This window comes from Lissotriton vulgaris, chromosome 5, assembly GCF_964263255.1.
Source record: "Lissotriton vulgaris chromosome 5, aLisVul1.2, whole genome shotgun sequence".
NCBI lineage: Eukaryota > Metazoa > Chordata > Amphibia > Caudata > Salamandridae > Lissotriton > Lissotriton vulgaris.
Genome location: NC_141693.1, coordinates 1,672,006,688 through 1,672,031,596, shown reverse-complemented (window position 1 = coordinate 1,672,031,596; position 24,909 = coordinate 1,672,006,688). Strand labels below are relative to the sequence as shown.

The 24,909-nt window shown below is 45.8% G+C and overlaps 1 protein-coding gene across 1 annotated transcript in view; it reads right to left on the bottom strand.

Annotated features, from left to right (window-relative positions):
- KANSL1 (KAT8 regulatory NSL complex subunit 1) overlaps positions 1 to 24,909 on the bottom strand; it is a 430,493-nt gene that overhangs the window by 135,511 nt on the left and 270,073 nt on the right. The window contains exon 10 of the mRNA XM_086919827.1: positions 19,968 to 20,089. Within this exon, the coding sequence (XP_086775953.1) occupies positions 19,968 to 20,089 (122 nt within the window). The remainder of the gene's footprint in view (positions 1 to 19,967; positions 20,090 to 24,909) is intronic.

Here is a 24,909-nt window from a genome sequence, read left to right as displayed (position 1 = left end):
AGGATATTGAGCAGAGGATCGTCTGTTGATCGTCGCCGCCCTCCTCAAAGTAGAAGGCTTCTTCCTCTGGATTTTCCAGAATCTCTGGGCTTTTCAGCGGCCCTTCGATGGTGTAGTTTCTCGTCATCTTCTCAATCCTTTTTGTGCAAAAAATGACTTTTTGGCTTCTTCTTTTCTCCAAAACTCTGGAGCCCTTTCGGGAACGATCCAGACCCAACGGCGGAAAAAATAATCTGAAGAGGACGCCCACATGTGGGAGCCTCCGCAGGAAGCGTGCAGACGTCACAGGAAGTACACCAAAGGTGGGACGTAGGCGCCCACCTGGGCGACGAAAAAGAAAAAAGAAAGATCAGCCTACGATTCTGGACCAAACTACTAGACCGCGGAATAATGCACAGCATAGTGAATACAAAAAGATTCACGCTGCAAAACAGTCTGTTATCCTATGGAAAAAATTGTGTTTAAAGGTAAGTTACTTTTGAGATTACTTTTCTTACATAGTGTAGTATACCTGCATACTACACTGGGACATCTCCTGCAAACAGGTAAGTAAAATAGTTTTTGTTAATTGGTACAATTTTAAAGAATTTGTTTAGGTTTTTAAATTCCACACTTGGAAACTTTTCCAAGAAAAACAGTCAATGATATCCTTTGGAGGAAAATATGGTTATCGGTTTTGAAGTAAGTATTAGGTAGTGGGAATTGAGGTTCTGGGGGTAGACTCAGGGGTCACCCAGGGTCAGTGATACACTCTTGTTACACCCTTAGCGGCACTAGGGCGGCTGGGTGCAGAGTGTTGAGGCTCCGGTTGGTGGCTGCTGACGAGCAGGCCACTTGGCTGTGGGAGCAAAGCTCCTGGACTTTAGCTCAGGGCAAATGAGGAAATAAGCCAGCACAAAAGGAGCATCCTCAGCAACGCTGGGGCGGCCGGGTCCAGTGTTTTGGCATCAGGTGCCCTGTTTTCAATGGGGATGTTCGTTTTTTTTTTTTCTAGCCGCAGGCTCGGTTCAGGTCGACTTCCATGAAAGACCTACAGCTGGGCAGGTAAGTTGGAGGGCTCGGGGATGTAGGTGCACCTCGGCCTCTTTTCTCCAGGGCGCAGGGCGGCTGGACCCAGGGGTGTCTTGAGGTCTGATTTCAACTTACCAGGCCACTCACGGTTGGGGGTGAGGGGCAGGGGGGGATTGGTTCTTCATGCAGAGGCTGCAGGCGACGTCGGGGAGTCATGGAGGGGTCAAACCACGGAGCGCTGGGGGACCTCGATGGGACCGACGGGCCACTCAAAATCAGGCCGTAGGCGACTGGTGCAGTTCTAGTTCCAGGCATTGGGTTTCTTTGTCCTCAGCAGGCTCAGAGTCTGTTTTCTGAGTTTCTTTTGAACAGGTCTGCTGTTCACAGGAGATCCTGTCTTTGTTGAAGGCAGTTAGTCCAAACAGGGGTTCCAGAGGTCGCTGGCTGCAGGACAAGACTATTTTTGGCGCTGGATCTCCGGATGCTGCAGACGGGCCGTTAGGGCTGGTGCCAAGTCAGTTGTTCTCTGCAGTCTCCTCTGCTGGGCGTATTCTTTTGTTCTTTTTCTTCTTAGGTTGTGGAAATCTCCCTTCTTAGTTCGGGGCTGCCCCCTAAATACTGTAATTAGGGGGCGTCTTAGGGGTCTTGAGGTCAGTAGCCAATGGGCTACTGGCGTTGGGGGGAGATGTGGGGTGGGGGGGACTGCACCCTTGGTGTGCTCAGCCCACGTGGGGGAGGAGGCACAAACCCTAATCCTGATTGGGGAGTGCCTGCCATCTGCAACATGGTAGGCACTGAAGAGTGGGCTTCACCACGCTTCCCCCACCTGAGAGGTGAAGTTGGCAGTGCGCACACCTTCTGGACTAGCTAGTTTTTCCCGCCTGTCTTCCCGCCGAAAAGGATGGGGGACAGGAAGGGGGTCTGCTCCTGTTAGCAGAGGAGAGGGGGTCGCATTACAAAGGGTGCCAGGCCTTTGAAGCTCCCCTGCCAGATGGCGCTTCCTGGTCTGGGGGAGGTGTGAATACCTCCGCTCAGGAAAGGCTTTGTTTCTGGGCTCAGGGAGGGAAGGGGTCCAGAAACATGTCTTGTGGTGGCAGGCTGTTGTACCAGTCAGGGAACACAACAGAGGCTGGTCGATTTTCAGGGGGCATCTCAGAGATGCCCTCTGTGTGCATTTTTCATTAAATCTCACACTGGCATCAGTGTGGGTTTAATGGGCTAAGAAATTTGATACCAAACTTCCCAGTTTTCAGTGTATCCATTATGGTGCTGTGGAGTTTGTAATGACAAGCTCCCAGCACCATAAACTATTAATGGCAGCACTGCACTTACAATGTCTAAGAATGGTCTTAGACACTGTAGGGGACACAGTGCTCATGCACCTGTACCCTCACCACTGGCATAGGGCACCCAGCTAGAGGGGTGACTGATCTATGCCAGGGAAGTGGGTTGTAGGCATGGTAAACAGGGATGTGTGCCATGTCGACGCTTCACTTTGTTTTGCACCAAAACACGCAGCCTGCAAAGGTGTAAAGGTAAAGGGCCTCTAAGGGTGGCACAATAAGTGCTGCAGCCTTTAGAGGTCTTCCTGGTCACAGTGCCCTAGGTACCTGTGGTACTATTTACCAGGGGCTGACTTCTGTCCAGAGATGCAAATTGGGTTAGTTTTGGGGAAAGAACACAGGCACTGGGAACCTGATTGGCAGAGACCCAGGGTACATCAAGTGAAAGTGCAGCGGTATTCTGGCAAATAGTCGGTTATGGTGGCGGGGGAGTACTGCCACAGAAACCCACTTTTCCAAACAAATGGGAAACAAAAATAAACAAGCATTGGCAAAGTCAGTAGGTCTGAAATTAGTGGTCAGCTTTTTAGTTTAGTCAATGTGTAACTTGTTTTGGCATGGTTTTTGTAAAACAACAACAACAAGGCAGGTGTAGGTGCAGGCTTTAAATAATAACCGCACTTAGTGGTCGACATGTTTCAGCATATTGTAAGATGTTCTTAATGCATTCCTCAGGACCTGTATATACACTACTGCTTTCAAAAATTAATAATTAAAAGTGTCACCTGAAAGTCCAGGCGTTCTCAACCGTAAACCTTATGTGTAGGCTGAGGAGCTTCACCCCACCTGGGCCCCCCCGAGCAGTACTGAAGACTGCCTGGAGACGCCGACGGCCAGAGCGGTGCTCCTTTTACCTGAGCTGCAGCCAGGTGGGGTGAAGCACCTACACCTGCCTTTTAACCTTAGGGTTTGGGGGTTATTATTAAAATTTTCTCTACCACCCATTCACCTAATTTTAGTACCCTTCACTTTTTTCATCACTATACACTGCTTTTTTCAGCAGCCACCACTACACTTCTCTGTTCTGCTCTCATACCTCATATTACATCTCGGTCACGGTAATTTTTACCGGCCGTCTTGCCTCCTGGGTAAGGAGATCCCATATGATGATAATAAGGGCGGTACAGTGTGGCTTCTGATGGGAACAATATTTCCCTCCTGGTACCCTTGAGTCTTGACTCGACCACACTTTTACTATTTCTCACTGTTACTGTCTGGTATAGTGGATCCTACTGTCAAAACTTTTCTTTCTCTTTCTGACCCCCAGATATCAATTGTTGTGATAGATGGTTTTTGTAAAACCTTACTGGTGTGAAAAAACATTGGCAAAAGCAAAAAAAAATTCTGGGTCTCAAAAAGCGCACACTGTCACAGTAGTTACTGGCACTTAACAAAATAACTTTGTGTGCCGATAGGCTCCTTGCAAAAGAGCAGAATCCAGCCACTCACAGTGAAGCCAGCCGATACAGAGACAGAATTTTAATAAACACAAAATGGTTACGGTCAACGCCAGACCAAATTAGGTGCCCAATTATTTAAGAAAGACTCAAAAGTGCAACCATGGTAGATGTCCTTGCAATAAGTGCAGCTAGACGGCTTTTGTGAATACCCAAGAATTTACAGAAGTAGGACAAGAAATAGTACTAGAAAATATTTGTAAACTGCCTTTTAGCAGGAGCAAATATGCATTTGTAGATTTTTTCATCCAAGTTCACTTCTCGTTTGTTTTGCCTCATTTCCTTGCGAGGTGGGTGAATTACATGTACATATGGAACATTGTTCAAGCTGCAAAACTACCCATAAGTAACTATTTCGTTTGGCAGTATGAATCTTTCCTGAATTCAAAAGGTGTGCATTGAAAGTATTGCTATATTTAGTTTATTGCAGGGGTAGGGTTTGAAAAGAGCTGGAACTTGCAAACAAACGTTTTAATACTCTTTGTCCCACTTGTGTTTCCCTATTCACCTGGATATCTACTAAGTAGTGCTTTGTGAATATGTGGATTGATGACCAAGTAGCGGTCATACATATGCTGATTACCAGGACATTTGCCAGCAAGTCTAAGGTTGCTCCTTTCTTCCTTGCGGATTGTGCTCTGGGCTCTGTTTCGAGTTGTATGCTAGCCTTCTTGATACACATTTGTAAAATCTGAGCTATACACCTTGCGATAGTGCCCTTAGTAACTAGCAGTCCTCTGTTTTTGTCTGTGAAGGATCCAAATAACCGGTTGCTTGACCTTTTGTAGAAAGCGTAGGTTGGTTCTCATGACCACCCTGTCCTTATTTATTTGCAGGTATGGTTACTGGGAGGTAAGTGCTTGCAACTCACCCTGCATAGTTATGAAATTGCAATTAGGAAAGCTGTTTTTAGTATGACAAATTTTAGTGGAGTCCTTCAAAAGGATCAATAATCAGTTGCACATGGTTGTTGGTGAGCATCTTGGTGTGGCTATTCTCTTGGTCTCCTCTAAGGAAAGTTTGAGAACTGTTGTATTGTAAAGGACTTCTGCGCCTCCTTGTGTAGAAAACTTTTGCAGTCTACTGTACCTTCAGCGAAGCATGGGTCAGCTTATTGTCCAGCGGATGGGTTAGGTTAACCTTTGGTGCTCACGACGGAATGGTTCCGTCATGAGCACCAGTGCTCCTGTACTTATGACGGAACGAATATGCTACTTACCAGTATGCATCTGTTCTTGGCATGTAGGGCTGCTGACATTCATATCTGTGCATAGATCGCCGCCTAATGTTGGGTCCGGATGATTGCACATTGTTGTCCTGGAAGAGTCTTCGAAGTATCACGAGATAGGTGGCTCCTCCCCTGGACTACAGTGCGCATGGGCATCGACTCCATCCTCAGATTGTTTTTAGCCATTGTGGCCAAGATGGAGTGAAACTCAGTGAATGATGACCATGCTAGAAGTATATGAGAATTCTGCAGCTGCTACAGGCGCCGGGGAGGAGGGCAGGCGATATGAATGTCAGCAGCCCTACATGCCAAGAACAGATGCATACTGGTAAGTAGCATATTCGGTTCGAGGCATGTGGGCTGCTGAATTCCTATCTGTGCATAGAATACATAGCAGTCCCTCCATTAACGGCGGCCGCCCGTGCCAGCTGCAGCAGTTTGGAAAAGTGTTTTGAGAACAGCCTGCCCTACAGCTGCCTGCTGTTTGGAGTGCCATCAACACAATAATGCTTTGTAAATGTGTGTGTGGTAGACCATGTGGCTGCTCTACATATGTCTTCCAAAGGAATGTTTCCAAGGAATGCCATAGAGGCCCCCAACTTTCTGGTGGAGTGGGCCCTTGGTGGAATGGTGAGAGTACGTTTTGCTTTCAGATAGCAGATCTGGATACATTTAACGATCCACCTAGCAATACCAGCCTTGGAAATAGGGTTACCTTTGTGGTGTGGTGCAAAGGCGACAAAGAGTTGCTTAGTCTTCCTAAAACCCTTGGTCCTATCGATGTAATACATCAGGGCCCTTTTGACGTCAATGGTGTGGAGCATCCGCTCCGCCAATGACTCAGGATTCTGGAAGAAAACAGGCAATTCAATTGTTTGGTTAATATGGAATTGAGACACTACCTTAGGAAGGAATTTAGGGTTAGTGCGAAGCACCACCCTGTTAGAATGAATTTGAGTAAAAGGCTCTTGGATAGTTAGTGCTTGGAGCTCACTAACTCGTCGCAGTGATGTAATCGCTATGAGGAAAGCCACTTTCCATGTCAAGAATTAAATCTCGCAGGAATGCAGTGGTTCAAAGGGAGGACCCATCAGCCGGGTGAGGACCACATTGAGGTTCCACTCCGGAGCTGGTGGAGTCCGCGGAGTATTGACTCGTTTGAGTCCCTCCAGAAAGGCCTTAATGGCAGGCACCCTGAAAAGAGAGAGGTGCTGCCTGTTCTGGAGATAAGCGGCCATTGCAGACAGATGTATGCTAATGGAAGCATAGGCCAGATTTCATTTGTACAGATGGAAAAGGTAACAAATGATATTCTGAATAGACGCATCTAGCGGGTTAATGTTGTGGTCTGCACAATAAATGACAAACCGCTTCCATTTTGCCGCATAACATGCTCTGGTGGTGGGCTTCCTTGCCTCCCGAATGAGGTCCATACAGTCAGAAGGCAAGTGCAGGTAGCCAGACTCTAAGACTTCAGGAGCCAGATCGCCAGGTTGAGCTGTTGCGGATCTGGATGCTGAATGTCGCCATGGCTCTGCGTCAGAAGGCTGGGTGTGAGACGTAGCCTCTGGTGCGGTACCACAGGCAGTTCTAGGAACGTGGTGTACCATGGTTGGCGAGCCCACGTTGGAGCAACCAGGATGAGAGCCATCGAGTGCTGCCTGAGCTTGCGTGCCACCAGCGGTATAAGGTGCTGGGGGAAAAGCGTACGCAAATTTGCCTGACCAGTTCATCCATATCGCATTGCCCTGCGACTGTGGGTGTGGGAACCTGGCGGCGAAGCTTTGGCATTTTGCGTTCTCCCTTGTGGCGAACAGGTCTATCTCTGGATGACCCCACCTTTGGAAGTACGGTTGGAGTACTGATGGATGTATCTCCCACTCGTGCATTTGGTGGCTGTGCCTGCTGAGCAGGTCCGCCATCTGATTGTCTTTGCCCGGGAGGTGTTCTGCCATGAGGAAGATGTTCCTTTGAATGGCCCACTTCCACATGCTCTGAGCCAGATGAGACAGCAGCGGAGAGTGCGTTCCTCCCTGCTTTTGAATGTAGTACATGGCTGTCATGTTATCCGTCCGGATCAACACGACCTTGTTGCACAGATGTACTTTGAAGGCTTTGAGTGCCATGAAGATTGCCATCAGTTCGAGAACATTGATGTGCATCTTCCGTTGCTGTTGCGTCCATAGGCCCTGCACCGTGTAATGGAGTACATGAGCTCCCCATCCCTGGAGAGAGGCGTCCGTCGTCAGGATGATCTGTGGCACAGGCTCTTGGAACGGTCGGCCCTTGCAAAGGTTTCGTGGATTCCACCAATGCAGAGTTGTATGCCCGACCGCTCACCAACACTAGGTCTTTCAACTGCCCGTGAGCCTGAGTCCATTGACGTGCTAAGCACTCCTGAAGCGGGCGCATATGCAGTCTCGCGTGCAGGACTATGGAAATGCAGGAGGACATCATGCCTATCAACTGCATGAACACTCTTGCTGGAAGCGAGTGTTGAAGTCTGAATTTTTGTATCAGCGATTGAATGCTGCTGACTCACTGAATTTGGCTGTGCTGTGGCCGCCAGAGTGTTTATAGTCGCACCCAGATACTGCCGTATGTGGGCGGGCTGGAGGTGGAATTTTGGGTAATTCAGTGAGAATCCCAGATCGTGCAGGAGGTGAATGGTGTGGGACATGTGGCCGGCACACTGCTGGGCTGAATTTGCTTGGATGAGCCAGTCGTCCAGAGAAGGGTAGATGTGGATGTTCCGTCTCCTGAGATACGCCGCCACTGTCGCCAGGCTCTTTGTGAACACCCTGGGTGCCGTGGTGACACCGAAAGGCAAAACCTTGAACTGATAGTGCTGGTTTTGTATGGTGAACCGGAGGTATTTCCTGTGTGAAGGGTGCAGTGGAATGTGAAAGTACACATCCTTTAGGTCTAAAGTTGCGAGAAAATCCCCCTGACTGAGCAACGGGAGTACTTGCTGCAGGGTCAGCATATGGAAGTGCTCCGACAGGATGTAACGGTTGAGTGGCCTGAGGTCCAGGATAGGCCTGAGGGATCCGTCCGTCCTTTGGTATTAAGTACAGGGAGTAGACGCCTGTGCCTCTTTCTTGCAGGGGAACGAGCTCTATTGCCCCTTTTTGCAGCATAACGGTGACTTCTTGCTGCAATAAGTGCAAGTGCTCGGCTGACATACGACGGTTCCTTGGGGGCATGTTGGGTGGAGTGGATGTTAACTCCAGACAATAACCGTATTGGATAAGTTTTCTGACCCACCTGTCCGTGGTGATGGACTTCCAGACGGGCAGGAACTGCTGGAGTCTCCCCCCGACCGGTGTTGTATGGTCGGGGGCAGTGACAAGGCGTCACTGTTTGCTGGTGGCACAGTTTCTGGAGCTGTTGTTTCCACGTCCTCTGCCCTTGGCGCTGTTACCCCGATATCCACCTCGACTCTTGTAGGTGTAAGTGGTCTGAGTGTTGCCCTTGTAGTACTGCGTGGACTGGGAGAGCTGGCCCCTGGAAACGCCTCTAGTGCTGGAGCGACGAAAAGACCCACCCCAAAACTGCTGGTACTGTAAGGCACCCATGGATTTTGCAGTGTCAGTGTCCTTTATCTTTTCTAGGGTGGTGTCAACCTCCGGGCCAAACAGGTGATCTGGGTTGACTGTTTGGTTAAGGATGGTGGTTTGGATTTCTGGCTTAAATCCAGAGATTCTCAGCCAGGCATGTCGCCGTAGCATAACACTAGTGTTTACAGCTCTGGCAGCGGTATCAGCCGCGTCCAGAGCGCACTTAATCGAAGCGTTCGAGATTAGCTTCCCTTCCTGAATCAGCATCTCATCCGCCTCCTTGTATTCATCATGATGCTGTATAAACACAGGGTTCGACCCAAGATAGTCACTGGGACCTGGGTAATGGTTGATACGGACAAAGGGGTCCCGGACTTATGCAGTGATTTGAATATAATTAGAAGCATAGAATGAAAAAAGAATCAAAAAGGAACAAACAAATGAGGTTACGATGTTTTAATTCACAAAGTACCTATGTCAACCACTTCATCGTTACGTTATTTACTACAAAGTTGTTTACGTTTTATAAAACAATTGTGCCCACATGGGGTAGGGGGGAAGGGAAAGTGCTGTGAGGGAGTTGAGTGAACGGAAATGAAAATGTATAAACAGTCAATTGTACATCATTGATTTAGTGGTTGTAATACATTCTGAAATGGTCTCCCAAAGTCAGAGCCAAGAACCTTGTATTCATCAGGCAGGTGCTGCAACAGGGTCTCCAGTGTGTCGTAGTGTGCCCTGTCATAGCATGCCAGAAGCGCTTGTGTGTTGGAAATGCGCCAGATGTTGGCTGCCTGTGCTGCTACCCTCTTCCCCGACGCCTCAAAGACCTTGGATTCTTTGTCTGGGGAGAGGAGCATCACCCGTAGTCTGAGAATTAGCCCTCTTCCGGGCATTCGAGACAACAAGGGAGTCCAGAGGCAACTGCCCTTCATGTAGGTAGGATCAGTAGGCGCTGACTTGTATTTTTTTTCAATCCTAGGGTTTATCACCCTCGCCCTGGTAGGTTCTTTAAAGATCTCAGCAGCATGCTTTAAAACACCTTTCAGCATAGGCAGAGTCTTAACAGTTTTTTCTGAGACTGAAAAGGTGTCAAAAAGGAAATCGACATCCACAGGGTCAGCATGTAGCTGGACATTGTGATTGTTAGCTGCCCGCTCAATGAGGGCATTGAAAGCTGCAGAGTCTTCCGTAGGGGACGTTTTTGCTGAAAAAAGTTGAGGGTCTTGTCCTGATTGAGGATCCCCAGGGTCACCACCAGCTGCCCAGGGTTCATTGGTATCCTCAGGGTCTGTATAGACAGGATAACTGTACTCATCCTCATCATCCTCCTCTCCAGCGTCCACATCCGAGTAAGTGGGCGAAACATTATGAGTCTGTGGGGAAAATGGTTCCACCAAGACGGGAGAGCAAGCGGAATCCTTTTTCTTGAGAGAGATCTTGTAAGACTCCAGTGGGCGTTCTGGGGCGATTTTCCGCTTGATGGAAAGCTTGCCCGTTTCGGCATCGATGAAGTGCTCCTGATGCTCGGCCGTCGAGGTCGCGGGCCGGGGACCACCGCTGACGCTTTCGGCGCCGAGGAGACCTTTTCGGGCACGCTGGCCACTGCCTTAGGAGCGAAAGCCTTCGGCACCGTCTTCGGCGGCAACGTGAAATGGACGGGCATGGACGCCTTAAGTGGTTTCTCCACAGGTTTCGTAGGCGGATGATCCTTCAGACCAACCGACGTGGTGCCGTCCCTGATGCGCTGCAGGGAGTCCGTCACCTTCTTGGTGAACGCAGCGGATGGGCGCGCCGGTTCAATGGAATCCCTTGAGGCCACTCCTGGAGTCGACTCTCAGGGTGCGGTGCCCTTGGCCTTGTCCTGCTGACGCGGGGTCGTGAGAACTTTCGGGTCATCCTGCCGCTTCTTCGGGTCACCGAGAGTTTTCTTCGGGTCGCCGACAGACTTCTTTGGGTCGCTGAGGCTTTTGCCGGTGTCGACCGTCTTCGGCGCCGACGCACTCGGCTCGACTACCTTCACTTTAGTCTTCGGCGGGGCAGACTTCGTCTCGACGCCCTTGACTTGAGCATTCGGCTCGACAGCCACCTTCAGCTTCTTCGACGCCGAAGCATCCGAGGCCCTGGAGCCGACCAGAGCGATGCGCACTTTCGATTTTGAGGCTGGCACCTGCGCAGTATCTGGCGTCGAGACCGTAGGTTTCGCTTTCGGTTTGCCAGGGAGTGGCTCGGCAGCAATGTCCGTGGCCGAGCCCGAAGGCGGGGCCGTAGAACCCATAGTGAGATCTTGGGTAAGGCCCGAAGGCGATCCCTCGACCTGAGCCTTATAAATTGGCACGGCCCCAGAGTCAGTTTGAGGAAGCTCCTCATCCGAGCTATCCTCCATGGCCCGAGGTCCCTGTCGTCGTCCCCTACCTCGTCGACTACTTCTTCGGCCTCGAGCATCTCAGCATCCGCGTCGTAGTCATAGTCGACGTCCGACGCGGGGTTCGATTCAGAAATGTCCTGGATAGATTCGTCCTCGACATCCCCTGCATCGAAGATGTCCACAGGTGCCGGTGCAGCTTGCTGGGCCTCCTGGCGCGCAGCTCTTCGAAGCTTAAGCGTCTTCTTGGACCTGAAGCGTGAACAAGCCATACACTTGTCCTCATCGTGGTCCGGCGACAGACACTTGTTGCACACCGGGTGGACGTCGATATGGGGATACTTTGAGTTGCAGACTGGACATCTCTTGAATGGACTTCGTTCCATGATAGACGGTCGATAGGTCTGGAGCGTCGACTGGGCCTTCCGCGCCGAGAGCACGCGGAGTAGAGAATCCGGCTCGGAACCGAGCTGGAAGAAGCAATGCCGAACGCAAGACAATACCGACGTATTAGACTAAAGACCTTTTGGTCTTAAGAAAGTTTTCTATCGATTCCGACAAGAGGGAATTAAAGACATCCGAACCCAATGGCGAAAAAAAACAATCTGAGGATGGAGTCGATGCCTATGCGCACTGTAGTCCAGGGGAGGAGCCACCTATCTTGTGATACTTCGAAGACTCTTCCAGGACAACAATGTGCAATCATCCGGACCCAACACTAGGCGGCGATCTATGCACAGATATGAATTCAGGAGCCCACATGCCTCGAACCTAGGTATACTAATATATGAAGAAAAAAAGTTATTTAAAAAGTAACTTGCGTGGTATTTTACTTAAAAGCCCATTCAAGTCTACATACTGTATTTACAAAGTATTGCATTTTCTGCAACCATACTGTAAGTCAAAACAAAATGCATATGCAATTACAATTTAAACGGTTTACAAACTGGATTACTACTGTAAAGTATTTATTGTTTACCTGTGCCAGGCTTGTTTGGTTCTAGAAAATAAAATCACTAAAAGAATATTTTTATACAAAAACAATTGGTCTGAAGTTCAGTCTTTTAGTGTGTGAATTAATTTGTTGACTGAGTATGTACAACAAATGCTGAACATTGTCCTCTGATACAGCCTTAGTGCTCGACCACACAAACAAATAGAAAGTGAGGTGCTATCCAACTTTACCTCTGTCTACCTTTGGGGTTCACTTGGACTATGTGCACACTATACCTCACTTTGGTATAGTATATATAGAGCCAGCTTCCTACAATTGCTATATATCCGGTACACAATAGAAAAAACATTGAAAGATGCTGCTCAGTTATTGGCTCTGGGTTCGTCGGGTTCTTGGTGAAACTAAAAGTCCTATATATCTCCACAACCAGAAGGGTCCAGCGGAAGTAATGGTATATTGCTTTAAAAAATCTGAAAACTTTGACAAAAATGGCCTTTTTTTCAACTCCTTTTCAATTTTTCTTATTTTCAACTGATTTCTATAAAAAAAAAAAAACTAAAGATCTACACAAATGACCCCTTGCAGAATTCAGAACATTGTCTACTTTTCCGAAATGTATAGCTTTCCAAGATCCATTAATGCTTTCATACCCATTTCTACCACTATCTGGAGGTTGAAAGCACAATACATAGCAAAAATGTCCCAGTAAAATGTCAAAGCTGTGTGAAAACCTTTGGTTCTCTGATAAACTTCTCCGAGTCCCTGAAAGCTGGGAAGATGGTGATTTCAACACCACAAACCCTTTGTTGATACCATTTGGAGGGCAAAAAACAGATGCTTTGCTCTGCAGCACTATTTTCCCCAACTAAAAAACCTCTAAAAAAAAACTTTAGGTGTATTTTGGCTAATTTCGGGGTCCCCCCTAGGAGAATCAACAAACCCTGGGTACCTTTAAAATCCCCATGCTGTTGGAAGAAAAGGATGCGAATTTGACATGGATACCTTATGTGATCAAAAATCGATACAGGGGCCTAACACAAACTACCTCAAATAGCCAAAAAAGAGGTTTGGCACAGGGATTCGGGGGTAAAGGCCTAGCAGCAAAGGGGTTGACAGGGCAGATTTCTAGCAACACCATGTATCCCTCACCTTGGCCATGTAAAATGTTGCTGTGGCTTGCTTTCTGGACTCGCTTAGGACTTCCATTGCTTTCTCTAGAAAGACCAAATGTCTGAATTCTATGTCCCCTGGGAGCCATGCTCCTAAGCTCAAGGTGTTGGAATCTTCTGCATGGATAGCAGGTGATGCAACGCTGGAAGTCGCTGTACATTGCTCTCTCATATCTGCATTTCGGAGAACCATGTTGGTCTCGGCCAGTTGCAGGATTAGCATTATTCACAACTGTCTGCACTCTTTGAACACTAGTAGCATTAGTGGGATTGGAGATAAAGAGTATGCAAATGTCCTTGACAAGTCCATCAACAATGCATTGCCCAGCGAGTGGCGGTGTGGTTGCCTGGAGCCAAAGCTTTGGGATTTTGCATTCATTTGCAGAGTTTTATATAGCACTTGCTAGACCCAGAGGTATCAGAGCACTTTAAATGAGGATCAGCAAGTTACAAAATTACATCAGTTACAGGAGCCAAGTATAACATAGGAGAAAAACAGTGAATACACAACAACATGGGTTATGAGCGCATAGCATAGCCAAGACACACGTCAAATGGGGCATGGAAGGTAGGGGGGATATGGTAAAAAAGGGGTGAGGTAGAGTACTTACAAAACACTCAAAGTAAAAGACATACAAACCGGCTGGGGACCAACAATCCAACATCCCGTGAATCAGTGATAGTATAAGAGGGGAGCAGGGGACCAAAGAGGGGATGGGGCGACTTGAGGAAATTAACAGACAGGCGAACAAGGAGCAGTCCAGCAACAATGAGGGTAGGTCAAATCCTCCAAGATGGAGGACCCAGGTCATGGAAATCGACATCATCAACCCAAAATGGCGGAACACACAAAAATCCAACACGAAAACCACAAGGCAGCAGACTTGAAGGCTTCACTCAGGGTCGGATGGGAAATGCAGCCAGATGACCACGGAGGGAGGAGGGCAGGACACCGCTGATCACATAGTGGGTCTTCGACGTACAGACTCCCGGGGCTCTAGGGGCAGCAGCATCGCCATTCAGAATGCCGCGAAGACAGGGGAAAGTCCGATTCGGGCGCCAGGCAACAGCATTCGGCTGTGTTGTCAACAGCTCGTTCTCTTGTGTCCACCACCTCTGGAACACCTTTCAAACACTTTCTGATTTAGTCCTTGTTTGTGTGGGACAGTCACTTGGCTGCTGAGTATCTTCCACGTTCTCCACTCTTGGCAGGTGCATTGCTGTTATCCTTCTTTGACAGGCCAACTGCCACATTTCATGCACCAGTTTTGATAGGGATACTCCCTTGCTTGTTGAATAAATGTTCTTTTGTTGTAGGAAGCTGGCTCTGTATATACTATAACAAATTGAGGTCTAGTGTGCACAGAGTCCAGTGGAACCTTAAAACTAGGCAGAGGTAAAGTTAGATAGCACATTACTCTCTATTTGTGGTAGTGTGGTCGAGCAGTAAGGCTTCATCAGAGGACAGTGTTAAGCATTTGTTGTATACACAGTCAGCAAATTAATTCACACACTCAAAGACTGAACTTCAGTGCAATTGTTTGTATAAAAATATTTTGTTTTATTTCCTAGAACCAAGCAAGCCTGGCACAGATAAATGATAAATACTTTGCAGTAAATATACAGTTGTAATACAGTTTGAATTGTAATTGTATATGCACTTTGTTTTGACTTACAGTTTTGTCACTGAGAAATGCAATGCTTTGTACATACAGTACTTATATTTTGAATGGGCTTTTTAGTAAAATTACAGGTAAGTTACTTTTGAGATTACTTTTCTTACATAGTGTAGTATACCTAGATAATACACTGGGACATTTCTTGTAAACAGGTAAGTAAAATCGTTTTTGTTAGTACAATTTTAAAGAATTTCTTTAGGTTTTCCAAGTATAATCTTTTCATAGAAAAATAGTCAATGTGCTCCTATGGAGAAAAATATTCTTAAGGGTTCAAAGGTAAGTACTTTGTTGTGGGAGTTAGTATTCTGGGGTTAGACTCCGGGATCCTCCAGGATCAAGGATGGATTTTTGTTACACCGTCAGCGGCACTTGTGCAGACGGGTGCTGAGGCCCAATGTTATCCAATGGGGGTTAGGAGGCCTCCAGTTGGTGGCTGGTGACTTACAAGCCACTAGGTTGTGGGAGCAAAGCTCCTGGACGTACGCTCAGGGTAAATGGGGGTTTAGGCCAGCACAAAAAATGCATCCTCATTGGCACAGGGGTGGCAGGGTGCAGTGCTGTTTTGGCGTCAGAAGCCCTGTAGCTTTCAATAGTCAGTCACTGGTTTGCAAAACCACTGCAGGCTCGGGGACGAAGGTCTTCTGAGTGCGACCTCCACTTCGAGAGGTAAGTTGGGATGTAGGGGGTTGGCTAGGCACTGCCGGTTGGGCCACCCAATGCCGAGGGGCATCGGGCGCAGGGGTGCCTTTTAGGTTAGGATCTTCTTACCAGCTCCTGGTCGCGATTGGGGGGACCTTCCGGATTTAGGCTGAAGGCGTCTAATTGAGACAGGTCGAGGATTGCTGAATCTTAGGTCAGGATCTCTGTCGAGACATCCTCAATGTATTTGCCCGCTCGCGCCGTGTGCATTTTCTCATTAAATCCCACACGGACATCTGTGTGGGTTTAATGTGCCTCAGTTTTCAGTGTAGCCATTATGGTGCTGTGGAGTTCGTAATGACAAACTCCAGCACCATATACTTTTAATGGTAGCACTGCATTTACAATGTCTAAGAATGGACTTAGACACTGTAGGAGTACCATGCACCTCTACCCTCACCACTGGTATAGTACACCCAGCTAGAAGGATGACTGATCTATGCCAGGGCAGTGGGTTGTAGGCATGGCACGCAGGGTTGTGTGCCATGTCAACACTTCACTTTGTTCTGCACCAAACCAATCAGCCTGGTGTGTGTGTGTGTGTGTGTGTGTGTGTGTGAGAGAGTGAGTGTGTATAAAGGTACAGGGCCTCTAAGGGTGGCACAATAAGTGCTGCAGCCCTTAGAGGCCTTCCCTGGCCACAGTGCCCTTGGTACACATGGCACCTTTTACAAGTGACTGGCATGGGACCAGAGAGATGCTAATTGGGGGTACAAGTTACGGTTTTTGGGAAATAACACAGGCCCTGGGAACCTAATTGTCAGGGACCCAGGGAATATCAAGTTAAAGTGCATCAGTAGTCTGGCAAAAAGGGTGTGGGGTCGAGGGATTACTGCAACAGAAACCCAGCTTCCTACATCCACAAAGTGCCTTCAGAACTGCTGTTCAATCCCCCATACTCCTGCATCTGGATGGAGCCTTGGAGACACCTCAGCATGTCTCATCAAGGGTCTGGAGAAATCACATCCATTCTATTGGACCTCCATTGGCTACTATTGCTGGCCTGCACTATTCTTCAAAACCAGCTTCATCATTTAAAAAGCCTTCGCAACCAGCACCCCCAGTTATCTGGCAGACAAGCTCATCATTTCAGGTGATTCTTGGCACAACTGCAGCCAGACACCATCGATCTGCAGACTAAGAAGAATAAAAAAGAAAAAACAATGCAGCAGGTCTTACTAAAGATTTGAAGACTTACTTCTAACTTGTTGACTTTATGCCGATTTTTGAAAGTGTAGAATGCTCTACTGCTTTTAGGCTTTGTTAACACAATAGACGTACCATATACATACAAGGTCAGGCAGGCACTACTCGTCAAAAGCCATGCACGGAATGTTAGATGCAATTATTTTGATCAGTCAATATTTGTCCAATCAACCGAACAAGCTAATAATATATTCTGTTTAAAGAGTCCTAGGATATTCTTTCTAGTAGAAAGGGAAATTCAACTGCACTTTCACTACACGAACAAAAATGACATCTTTTCAACACTATCTATGCTTCTTCGCCTCTGAAGAGACTTTCTGAAGCATTGGTGAAGTTTGAAACCTTATGATTTCAATAGATTGTAGGGATTAGTATGGAATGTCCTGCTGTGCATCCTCACAGAATACACAAAGCAATTTAAATCAGCCATTTAAATCAGCCAACAAGCAGGAGGATTTGACTCCGAGGCAATCACTATTAGATTCGGTGAGGAGGTCCATTAATCTTGGCCTATTTCATTTCTTGGACGTTTACTGGACATTTTTTTGTCAGGCTCTTGCAATCTTCAAAGGAATTGGATATTATAGACAAACCATAAGCATATGGCACCAATCACTAATGGTTGTGAAGGTTAAAATGGCAATGCCTGATCAACCTTCCTGACAAATGACAATGTTAACAGCAAAGTCTATGTACTACTGCCTCATTGACACCACCTGTGACAGTTTGTGAATTTCCAGAACTGGAGAAACAGTACTTGAAAACCTGCAATCATAACATAGGGCAAAATCAATATAACAGCTGACTGTGCCTGATCTCTATTATGTACAGGTGGCAACTTACAGTTCTGAGAACATATTTTAAGACCTTCCTTTGGACTAATCCATGAGCATTCCTTGTGTGAAGGTGTCTACAAACATATCTAGATACACTGGTGTAGAACCGACAGCAGATAGTTTGCTTGAACAGGACAATCTTGTTAAACTCCTCTCTTATTAAACTGCTAACAGCAAGGGCAACCGACTGCAGCCACTTATTTTGTTGAACCACATGTAGCACAGACCCAAGTTTCCACTGTGAATGTTATGTTCTTATACCAAAATATGAAAACATCTTTACAGTTTAACAGGCTAATGATGTGTTTTTCATACCCACTTTCACTGAAACCAGAATCCTCAAACATCATGTCTGTACATGAACTTCTTCTGTCTTTATAAAGGAGGACTACCAAGTTTTCTGAGGGTATCAAACTAATGTTACAAAACATGGAGGAATCTTTTAAGCAAATTGGAAATCCTCTCCAGACTCATTATTTCATGTCGGAGGAGAAGCTGTTGTGTCCATAGTTGGCAAGCTTCCTTACCACTACCAATCATTGACATCACTGCATTGTGGCTCAAGCCACTGTTGGCCTATCAGACTTTAGCATTGTAAATACATCATAAACAGCTGATGCGCTGTAGTGCCTTACACTTTGTTAAAGTAAAATCATTAAATTGGTTCATGTTTTTTAGGCAACAGATTTGTTGCTTGACAACATTTTTGGGATACAAACATTGCAACTTTCTGGCCCAGAATTTTGACATACTTGACCATGGCTGTGGTAGGTGCTAGAATAATGGAAGGGCCATCAAAGGTGGATGGTGGCAAGGGCATAGGTGGCAGAAGAAGAGACTTCGCATTACATGGGCTTACACATACGCTAAAAATCTCAGACATCTAGGATGCCCAATTTGCCATCCCTGTATGAAAAGCTGCAGGAGCAACAGCAATACAGCACTGCTAAAATAGAAGGAAAAAGCTTGCTGTATGGTGGCATTCCAATAGAATTTGATACATCAGGAATGGCTCTACATAACTGGATATACTCAAATTGTTCACACTTGGCTTACCAACGCAAGACCTAACAAGACACTAAAAGGTAACATATTTGCAATAAGCTAAATTACAGGGTGGTGTACCAATTTTGAGATATAGGTGAACGTTACAACATTCAATATGTCACATGTAGATCGTGCTCTAAAAATCTTCTGGTTGAAAATAGGAAATGGGCAACACACTTTACTCCAAATGAAGTTGTGGTTGGTTGTTTATAGGGGAAAGACATGATGCCGATTAAACTGGTACTTCAGTACATTCCTAATTAATGCAAGAGGATTCCTGGCAGGTGAGGGATAATACATGTGGTTCTGATACAATCAGGCAGCGCAGAAATCAGGCAGAATTTAAAACAGCTTAGTGGAAAGTGAGCAAGGTAGTGGTACAAGATGGACAACTGTTGAGACAAACCCGGAGCAATACAGAAGAATGAGAGACACTGTCTTGAACATGCTAACAAGGGGAGTTTTTTTTATCGCCGTCATTATTTGCAAATCTACATACCCTTGACAAAGTTTGAAGGTAATGCAGAGAAAGTCTACTAAAATACTTCTAGTGGAAAAAAATAGATACACGTTACTCCAGGAAAGAAGAAACCAGCAAGTAAGCATACAAATTCTAAAAAAAAAAAAAAAAGCATTATGAAAAGGAAAGAAATATTCTGCAAAAGAGTTTGCGTTATGAGTAGGAGGCAGCACAGAAGTAGAATGAGAAAAGAGTATGGAAATAGTAAACTAATTAAACTAGTCAAGAGATATGGATGTGCTAGTCTGCAGTGGAAGCCCTCGAGTTTGAGCAGGGAAAATGAATGGACTTGGGCGTACTTGTATACCTTAAAGTTGTTGTATAGAGTAATAAAAAAATCACTCTCCTGATATCGATGCTGTTAAAAATTCTTATTAAGTTTTCAAGACAGCTACGTATAATGCACCTTTCAGTGCTCAAGATGTTAAAAAAAGGCAATCTCACTTAATGAGGCAACAATGATAACGGTCACTAAAAGTCTAAAAAACCATGAACATCGGCAGCAAATGTTACACACAATGACACACCAGGATGCTGGTGTCTCTGATCTACAACATCCAACGGCAAATATGAATTCAGGGAAGGTTTCATAATCGATCAATGAAACCTGTTTGACATGGTTCTCTCTCTATGCTGTAATCAGATAGTAAATAGAACATCTGAGTTTGTCTTGGACCATGATTTTGATAGAATGAGCAGGCGCTCCTAGTAGGCTTTTTAAAATTCTTCCAAAGCTGTTTACCACTGTTAAGCTCAAAATCCAGTACTTCGGGAGTCCTGCCAGTACAAAGGAAATTTGCTTGTATTTATAAAATGGCTTAGCTGATGAAACGCTTAGCAAAACAAAAATTACATATTCGCATCTGCAGTCAATGACTAAGCGAAACAGTACCTTGGGGTGAGGATCTCCTTATACTGTAGCTTCTCCACACGAGTAGTGGCAGCAACAGACATAGGTATGACAATGTTATTAATATCGAAGGAACATTCTGGCCGCCGTCTCCTCATTGCCTGCTGGAAATAGAAAAGTTTTGGCAACTTGTGAAACTGATGCTTTATAAAAAAACAAAAACAATCAGTAGCCCCTTTAATACGGACAGGTTAAGGAATCTGATGTAAAATACTAACTTGTGCAGGCAAAGTTATGCCAAGAGAACAATACTGGACTATGTTACTTTATGACAGTTTCTATGAGTGGGAGTGGCAGGTTTATCACAGTAGTGTTTAAGGTCCTCTCTGTGGTCATGAAGAGGTCACAAATACTTGGTATCACAAACAATAACCCACAATTAGTATAGTGTTTTTAATCTACATTCAGGGCACTTTTCAGGAGGACAATCTATACAGCACAGTAACGCTTCAGCACACACTGTGTGGAAACTGCTATTCAATACCATTTAAATCATTCACTTTCTTATAAAACCAAGTTTTATGGTTTGATTAGGAGACCTAATAAACAATTGGTTATGGAGACACGACTCTACAAAATTTCGATTCACTAGCTCCTTTACATAGTTTTGCTGGGTGTGGCATAATTAGAACTATAAGTAAGAGTAAATCATTTACGTACTCAAAAGCGTTGCCATACTGATTTGTGAATGAGATGCCGCTTTGTATTTTTTCGTACTTAGTGCCATAGTCAGACTTGTTTTTATACCATCATGGATGTGCGTTTCTTTTCTGCACATCATAAATGTTTCGATCTCTGACAGAGCCCATGCAGGACGTGTCTGGGTTTTGGCCACTTCATGCTACAAATCTATAGTTAGAGGTAACTAGTTTCTTTAGCAACATGATTCTTAGAAGGATTCACAAGTTCATAAAGTATCATGTATTAAAAAGATATTGTACTAGTTTTTAATCCTTTTTCATACTCCACTGTGGCTCTTCCTCGTACGGTACAAACAGTAATAATGGTAATGTGAGTACAGCCCCATGCTGCAGCTTTCCATTACACTAAATGTAAGATATACAGTGAGGCTTTATATTGAGGCCCAGTGGTAGTGGCCTGGGAGCGTGCTTTGCCCTACTCCAATGAAATAAGGTTGTTTACCACACGTGTTGCATTTAATCTAAAAAGCCCCAGGACTCGCTTTTAGCACAAAGTCCTCTTAGAGTAGCAAGACAAGCAGTCAAGGCTTACGCCAAGAGATGATACAGCTCAGAATCCATTGAGCGTAACAAAATAAATGTAATGTCTCACTGGTAAGAACACTTCACTACCAGAAAAACAAATAGTAAACCAAAACCTATATATTTGTAGTCTCTGTGCTACAACGTATAGTTTACCTGTCGGTGTAGTTTTGCAGCTTGAGAACTTTCTGGATTAACTATGCTGTGCATTATTCCACCATTTGGTTTCCTTCGTGATGTCGACGTGCTTCCTCCGGAAGCTCCCACCTTTGGTCGCCATCTTCGGATGATTTTTTCTTGTCGTGTTCTTGTTTTTCCTCAATTTCTAAAGTCCTTTCCTCCTGTCTCACCTTTCTGGCGGAGGAGGGTGGGTTTGCTAGTGAATCCAGAAAGTCTTCAAGCTGCAAAACTACACAGACAGGTAAGAAAATATACGTTTTGCAGCGTGAATCTTTCTGGATTCACTATGCTGTTCATAGACTTTGTAGAAGTTTATCCTTATTGTGGTGGCTGGGTGGAAGTTGAGCATTGGTTACTGTCCCACTTGCGCTTCTTTGTATATCTACACAGTAGTGCTTAGTGAACATGTGCATTGAAGACCATGTTGCAGCTTGGCAAATGTCTTGAATTGGTGTGTTAGCTAGAAACACAATAGTTGCTCCTTTCTTCCTTGTTTAGTGACCATGAGCTGCTCCTTGTAACAGTTGTCCTGCTTGCTGTTGTATAGTTTCTGCAATCCACTGTGCAATGGTATTTTTGGTAACTGGACGTCCCAAAAAACTGCTGGCGAGGGAACCAAAGAGCTGCGTTGTCTTTCTGCACTCCTTTGTACTTTCTATATAGTGTGTCACAGCCCTCCTGGCGTCCAGTGTGTGCAGCGCCCTTTCTGTTCTTGTCGTTTTTGGAAAAAGCTAGGTATTTGGATTGTTTGGTTGACGTGGAACCGAGACACCACCTTTGACATGAAGTGTGGGTCTGTTCTCATTCCGATCCTATCAGTGTGTATCTGCAGGTAGGGCTCTTGATGTGCTAGCGTTTGCAACTCACTTACTCTTCCTAGAGATGTGACAGCCACTAAGAAGGCCGTCTTTAGCGTGAGCATGTGCAGTATATCCTTGAGAATCGGGTCAAATGGTGCCTTCATCAATTGAGTTAGCACTACGTCGAGGTTCTATGCTGATGCTGGCATTCTGTTTCGAGGTGCGACTCTTTGCTCCTTCTAGAAATCTCTTTACTTCTTGGGAGGTGAAGAATCTTTTACCTGTTTCTCCTCTTGTGTAAGCCACTATCGCCGCTAAGTGCACCCTTAGGGATGTGTAGCTTAGTTTACTTTGTAGTCGATGTGTTAAGCATTTTAGGACCATTGATTCATTTGTGATTTTCCTTTTCAGTTTCTCCAAAATGCACCATTCGGAGAATCTTTTCTTCTTTGCTACGTAGCATTTCCTTGTGGTAGGTCTTCTTGCCTCCCTAAGTACTGCCATTGTGCTCGCCGGTAGTTTGAGGTGTGCAAACTCTAGATCTTCAGGAGCCATGCCGCTTGGCTGAGGCTCTCTGGCTGTACCACCCTTCCGTTCTGCATTGTTCACAGGTCCCTTCTTTTTGGGAATCTGTGTGCTGGTGCATGCACCATTTTTACTATTTTTGAGAACTATGACTGTCTGGCCCACTGAGGTGCTATTAGTATCAGCGACATGTTGCTGATCCTGCATTTGCGGAGTACCGTGTGTATCAGTGGTATCAGGGGAAAAGCATATGCATATGTCTGACCAACTTATCTATAGTGCATTCCCTTGTGACAGGTGGTCTGGTTGTCTGGATGCGAAGTGTTGGTATTTTGCATTTTGGTGTGTTGCAAATAGGTCTATTTGCAGTGTACCCCACTTCCGGAATACTTTCTGTATTTCCTGTTGGTTGATCTCCCATTTGTGGGATGCTGAAGTCTGCCTGCTACCACATTGTCCTTCCCATGGAGATGTATGTGTGAAATTGGCCTGGCATATGATGTCCACTATTCTAGTGGGCACCTTGCACCAGTCCAAACGACCCTTATTGATGGTAGGTTTAGACAACCTTTATAGAAAGCTTTCCTAGTGGTAGCTGTGGAGAGCAGCCTTCAGGCTAAGTCTTGAAGGAATGTAAAGCAGCTTGTTTTTGCAGTCTATAATCTATAATCTCTTGAATGTTCAAATGCTCAAGTGAAAGAAGAACCATGAGATGTGTATATATATATATATATATATATATATATATATATATATATATATATATATATATATATATATATATATATATATATATCTAAACACACCCCTCTAGTCTCTTTATGAGGCTAGAGGCAGAAGTACAATACAAGAACTTAAATAGCACACAGTAAATTAGCACAGTATACGTTTTGCACTAGCGGCCTCTACAACTGTCCGGACTTTGGGGTCGAGGTGGTCAAAGGGGACCGGAGGAGGCGCATTTTTAATTCATCAGCAGGACATTGGCTCTAATGTGCAGGTATTTGGACCGAGCACCTCCGCATAATCACAAGATTTTAATTTCAAACACCCCACGCGTCACCCGCCTGGCAATATGAGGATGCATTCTGGGTAGTGCAGTCCACATGGACACTATGAACTCATCAGGTGGGAAGACATCCGAGGGGCGGAGCGGACCTTTGAGCATTACAAAGGAGGCAGGACTTACCATCAGCTTGCTTAGAACTTCCTGTCATTTGGGCGCTGAGGAAGGCTGTATGAGCAGCCGAAATGCATTCGCCGTTTCAAATGAATAAATGCTGCTTCCAAAAGTTTCCCCTGCTGTGGCCTCTGCTCTCTGCCTAGGAGGGGTTCTGCTGCATATATATATATATATATATCTAAACACACCCCTCTAGTCTCTTTATGAGGCTAGAGGCAGAAGTACAATACAAGAACTTAAATAGCACACAGTAAATTAGCACAGTATACGTTTTGCACTAGCGGCCTCACAAACCATATACTAAGAAAGTGGTATAAGTACCGCTCTCAACAGAGACAAGGCCTAGGGCCTGTAGTACTGCTGGGGCAACAAGGAACCACCCAAGGTAGGGGCGCAGGAGACTCACATGGGATGCGTGCAGTGTCTAAACACAGCCGCGAATCACCATCGACTTCTATAGAGAAAGTTAAAGTTAGAATTTTAAAGAATAAGGACACTTAGGAGTGGACTACGGTAAAACCCTTTCAATACTGGACACTTCGAGAGTCAAGGCCCATGGGAGCACCGAAGTACTTGTGTTACCTCACCCAGGGAAGCCGGGTGCATAGGTATCTTTCGTGTCTGGTTTCGTCGTCGTTTCCAGTGGAGAGTTGCAAAGAAGTGCTGCAGGCGACCAGGTGAAGTGTCCGGATGGATCCAAGCGTGGATCGGAGATCTTAAGAACCTGAAACAGAGGAGACAGAGTCTGGGTCACTAGCCAGTGACCAGGAAGGCGATAAGAAGATGCAAGCCATTGCCGGGTGATTTCAGGTGATGAAGGTGAAGCTTGACTCTTCAGCCCCAAGGTCCAGGCGGCGTCGACGACAAAGAGGAGCTGGATTCGAGCTGTCCAGTCAGATGTCGAGTGCTGCAGAGTTGGTATCCGGATTGGACCCAAAAAGCCTTGGTAACAGCAACCCACTCAGAATGGAAAGATTGGCTTCAGTGGAGACCAGCAAGGTCTGAGGGACTCA